This window comes from Hakea prostrata, chromosome 7 (genome assembly GCF_041222555.1).
Source record: "Hakea prostrata isolate BN-2017 chromosome 7, UWA_Hpros_2, whole genome shotgun sequence".
Taxonomy (NCBI): domain Eukaryota; kingdom Viridiplantae; phylum Streptophyta; class Magnoliopsida; order Proteales; family Proteaceae; genus Hakea; species Hakea prostrata.
In genome coordinates this window covers 29913993-29918877 of record NC_142606.1, presented here as the reverse complement: position 1 = coordinate 29918877, position 4885 = coordinate 29913993, and the positions used below count along the sequence as shown (strand labels likewise).

The 4885-nt window shown below is 38.5% G+C and overlaps 1 protein-coding gene across 1 annotated transcript; it reads right to left on the bottom strand.

Annotated features, from left to right (window-relative positions):
* Positions 1-1354: 1354 nt before the first annotated feature.
* LOC149010879 (G-type lectin S-receptor-like serine/threonine-protein kinase At1g34300) lies at positions 1355-3941 on the bottom strand. Its single transcript, XM_089163266.1, has one exon. It carries the CDS (start codon positions 3890-3892, stop codon positions 1457-1459), a length of 2436 nt encoding a protein of 811 aa, XP_089019392.1. The 5' UTR covers positions 3893-3941; the 3' UTR covers positions 1355-1456.
* Between the last annotated feature and the right edge of the window lie 944 nt (positions 3942-4885).

Below are 4885 nucleotides of genomic sequence, written 5' to 3'. Positions count from 1 at the left end.
TAATTTAAAAAAAAATTAGGTGGTAAGGACGTAATTAAGCCATAGTTTGGGGGGACATCAGTATTTATTCATTTTTTAAAGTCTTCAATTTTTATTTTTATTCTTTTGAAGTGGGAAAAAGTTGAATTTTGTGTGAACGAAATTTACAATGAGTTGCTTTTTGATCTTGAGAATGATGAAGCATATCGAAGTTGTCTTGCAAAAATCTTCTTAGACATGAGAATTGAACCAGTTCATCTCTTGAGAACTATGAGCGACCCGATTTGCCAAATGCATTTTGGTTATTTTTCTATGTTCATAGAATGATAGAACGCCGAAAACAATTTTTTAGCCTGTTACCAAATGTGCCCTAATCCAACTCATATCTCTTTATATGCTCTTTTTTTTAAGGAAAATGGTGCTTGTGTCTTGGATGTTTGCATTCTTCTTGGGTTCACTTTTTTTTTTTAATAAATCTTGTCCAGGAGGTTTCCCTCCCAAATTTTTTAATAAATCATCTTGTTGTAGCCATGGAAAGAAATATCGGCAAAATATCGCCGAAACATGGCGATAATTTGCCGATTCAGTAGGTATTGAAATAAAAACAGGGTCGAAACGATCTTGCAATGTATCGTTGATATTTCACCGATATCTCGATTTCTCGTGATATTTTGGCTATTTCTCGCTATTCTATAGCGGAATCTTCAAGGTCAATAGTCAATCTTACCAATTTTGTCACAATGATTCAGGCTTCAAAAAGCAACGTGCTAAATGTGGTTAGGGAGGATAATCTACATAGAATAATTTCTGGAAATAATTCGAATTAGGAAGACATTTTGTAGCAAAAATTTCAAGATCAATAGACAATCTTATCAATTATATCCTAATGATTTAGGCCTCAAAATGCAACATATATCCCAAATGTGGTTAGGGAGGAGAATATGCATGGAAGAATTTATGGAAACAATTCAAATTACGAAGGGATTTTCTAGCGAAATCTTCAAGGTCAATGGACAATCTTTTCAATTATGTCCCAATGATTCAGGCCTTAGAAGATAACATGCCAAATGTGGCTAGGGAGAAGAATTTGTATGGAAAAATTTATAAGAAATAATTCAAATTTGTAATGTGCCAAGTTCTAGTGGGTTAATTGGCATAAAGTTAGGATAGACACCAAATTTAGGCCCAAAATGATTTAAAGTACCCCCTGAAATAGGAGGTCAAAATATGGCTGGAGGTTCACACCTTTATTGTAGCCTGGTAGAGGTTTTTTCCTTTCTTTTCTTCTTCTTCTTCCCTTTTTTCTTTTTTTCTTTTTTTTTTTTTTTTTTTTTTTTTTTTTTTTTTTTTTTTTTTTGGGGGGGGGGGGGGGTAATCCAGCCTAAGGTACACTCAGTAGAGAATAACTAGATACACTGATTCAAACGAAGAATACTTCACAAAATAAACATATTCATCCTTCCAATCTGCAATGGGCTTAGTCATCAAAATCCAAGTAGAAAATGGTTGGTTTTGGGGGTTCAGTGATCTCCAGTGTTCCTTCAAGCATCTTTGCAACTTTCCCCATTGATGGCCTTAGCTCAGGCAGTTCTTGCAGGCACCATATTGCAGTCTTCACCATCCGATTCACCAACTCAAAGTGAACCTGACTCTCATAACAGTGGTTGATCTTTCTATCCAAAAGCTCTTCTATCTCTCTCTCCTCATATACTTTCTCAAATGCCCATCTCGGGAAATACCATTCCTCACTCCCCTTTGTTGAAGATAAACGAGAGTTGAAGTTCCTAGAACCAGTCACAATCTCCAATAACACCATTCCAAAGCTATAAACATCGGCTTTTGCAGTGATTGGCTGCTTCCTTGTCACCCATTCTGGTGCTAAATATCCCCTTGTACCATGAACTCTGGACATGGCTACCTTGTCTTCCTTCTTTGTCAGCTTTGACAGCCCAAAATCCGCTACCTTTGGACAAAAGTCATCTCCAAGAAGGATGTTTTCTGGTTTAATATCACAATGGAGAACCCACTCAAGACATTCCTCATGAAGATAAGCAATGGCCCTTGCAATTCCAAGTGCAATCCTGTATCTTACATTCCAATCCAGTAGTGGCCTCAATGGGATATAGCTAGAATTAGCACTGCTTGTGTTGTTGTTGTTGCTACTGCTACTGCTACTGGTGAAGCTGTTCTTTCCCTGACCTGATTCTGGAATTGTAGGTGAGTAGCTAGGGAATAAGTAATTGGCAAGAGACCCATTTGGGATATATTCATACACCACCATTTTATGATTCGTCTCAACACAAAAGCCCCAAATACGGACTAGGTTAAGGTGGTGCATCCTGGCAATGATTATGATCTCACCCCAAAACTCAGTCTCGCCACCAGTTACTTTCTTAAGGCACTTCACCGCGATGCTCCGGTGATCCGGTAGCTCGCCTTTATATACAATCCCAAATCCTCCCTGTCCAATAATGGTGGAGAAGTTATTTGTAGCAGCTTTAAGCTCAGCATAGCTGAATCTTTTTGGACCTCCAGAGGGTAGAAGTTCAAGGCCTAGTGTCCATGCCATGTCTTGGTATTTGAGGTATTTCTTAAGGAAAGCCCAACAAGAGAGGAAAAGGACAATGAACTCTATGGAAAAGACAGTGGAGAGTATGGCAATGTTCCTAGCTGTGGTTTTAGAATCATCTAGTGGTAAAGGAAGACGAATAAGAGCAGGGCATATGGTGTTCACCTTGGTTGTTAAGCCTGTGAAGTTGCTGGAAACATTTGTTTCTGAATTTGACAGACGAAGAAACGTTGACCCCCGTGTCTCTGGAGACCAGTAGCCATACAAGAGGCGTTGATGGTGAACACAGTAGTTATATCCCTCGTAATTGACTGAATAAGCAAGGCATGTTGAGTTGGCTAGACATCCCTTTTGACAGGAACTGAAATTGGAAGCATGAAGGTCACCCTCGTTCGGTCCACCAGTGAACGTAACAAAATCCAACTGGAGAAAGTTGTTGTCTTCATTCGTTAATGGAATTCTCCTCTCACAGATTTGCTCACCACCAACCCCAATTCGCACTTCAAATCCTGATGGGCAAACACAGAAAGTAGATCTGTTGCCATCGGTCATGCATATATAATTTGGACCACAGATGCCATGAATGCTACAAAGTTCTTGAACTGCTTGCCAGACATTTCTCCATGTTCCTGTGCGAGAACGAAGACTATAAACTCGAAGATTACCGTCGTTGTCGAGTGTCAATCGGCGCAACTGAACAGATCCAAGATCAGCCGTGACATATGAATTGCCAGCAAGAGTTCCAGTACAGGAGAGCATGTTAATTGGAGCAGTTGATGTGTAAACATTGGATCCATTGAAAACCAAGTTCTGATTGTTTCTGAACATGAACTTTCCATTCTTTGATACTAGTGTGGTGCCGTCTATGGTTTGGTTGCATAGAATTGTATCAGTTGGATAGTGGAAGCTGCTCCAATTACCAAACACCAAGTTACCATCTTCGCCGAGGACGAGTTTAACATTTTTAGGATCTCCGAACGCCGTGGACCGCCATAGATTATTTCCGGTTGAATCGTTGAGTTGGAGAATTCCAGCCGGTGAGATGACCAGAGAAGAAGATCGATTTACTGGTGAACTAGTTCCATTAAGCGACCAGATAATGGTTTTATCAAGGCTTTTTAGGATCCAAATGGAAAAAATGTAAAGATCAGGAGAAGCGGGTAATGGTCTGAATCCAGCAGCAAAGGTTGAGTTAATGGATAAAAGGGTCTGGTTCATGGCTGGTGACCATGGGGAGTTGGAGTTGGAGAAGGAAGAAAGCTTCTGCTCTTGTTGTTGGGCTGTTAATGGTGAGATGTAAGAGATTAGGATGGAGATGAGGAGAAAGGAGGAAAGAGACAACATGGCCACTGGTTTCTTCTCTTTCCTGGAGAAAACAATTGAGAATTCTGGGTTAAATTAAGAGTTTGTCAACTAGGATTATAAGGTTTGTAACTTTAAGGTTGTTGTGTGCAAGCATGTGAATCTTTAGAGGTTGACAATGGCCCCCTTCAGATCCCTTTTGTCTATATGCTCTCAAAATGATAATATAAAACAGAAAAATACCCATTAAACATTTGTTTGCGTGATGTGAAAAAGACTTTTAGGAGGGTGAAAGAAGGTTGGCATTAAAAATGTCTTGGAATATCGAAAGGGTCTACCTATTATGGCAAGTTGCGTACTAACTAACTTTATTTCTTTCTTTTTTTCGTCCTCAGTCTTGTTTTTCTTCTTTAGGTTCATCCGGGTTAGATTTCGTGTACCTCAATTACATCCTTAGAGGCAGATTTATCTTCCACAAAAATCGAACCCATGACCTTTCCACTGAAAATCATAGATTTTACTAATAAATATGGATCTTAGTAGCGAGTTTGCGGGGGTCAAGTTTTAAAGTATACATAGTAACCATACCAGTTAGGGATTTTAAGAGATGTATCAGAGTGTTGTATCGTATCAATCATGTTCAACATGGATATGCACTGGTTAGCACTAAATTCTAATCTGACATACTATAAATCATGTTTGAGGATATATTAAAGTTAGAACCTTTTACCAGCGAAGGGAGGTAGCTAGGTAGAGGTCACCTTTGCTAGTGGTTAGAGGTCAAGCTTCTTTAGCTTCTTTATTAAATACGTGGTGAAAAGATGTAAAAATTGAATCATTCTTTTTCTTATTGGTAGAATATCCGAACTCCACAAGTGGTACACAAATTGATAAAATAAGTTTTTAAAAAATAATCAATCAAGTATAACTAGCCTTTCATCATCCAAGCAGCCACAGTTTATTTTAAGAGAATAAATAAATAAATAGATAGCAGTCATAATTATAGTACATTACTTTTCTGAATATAAAAATTGC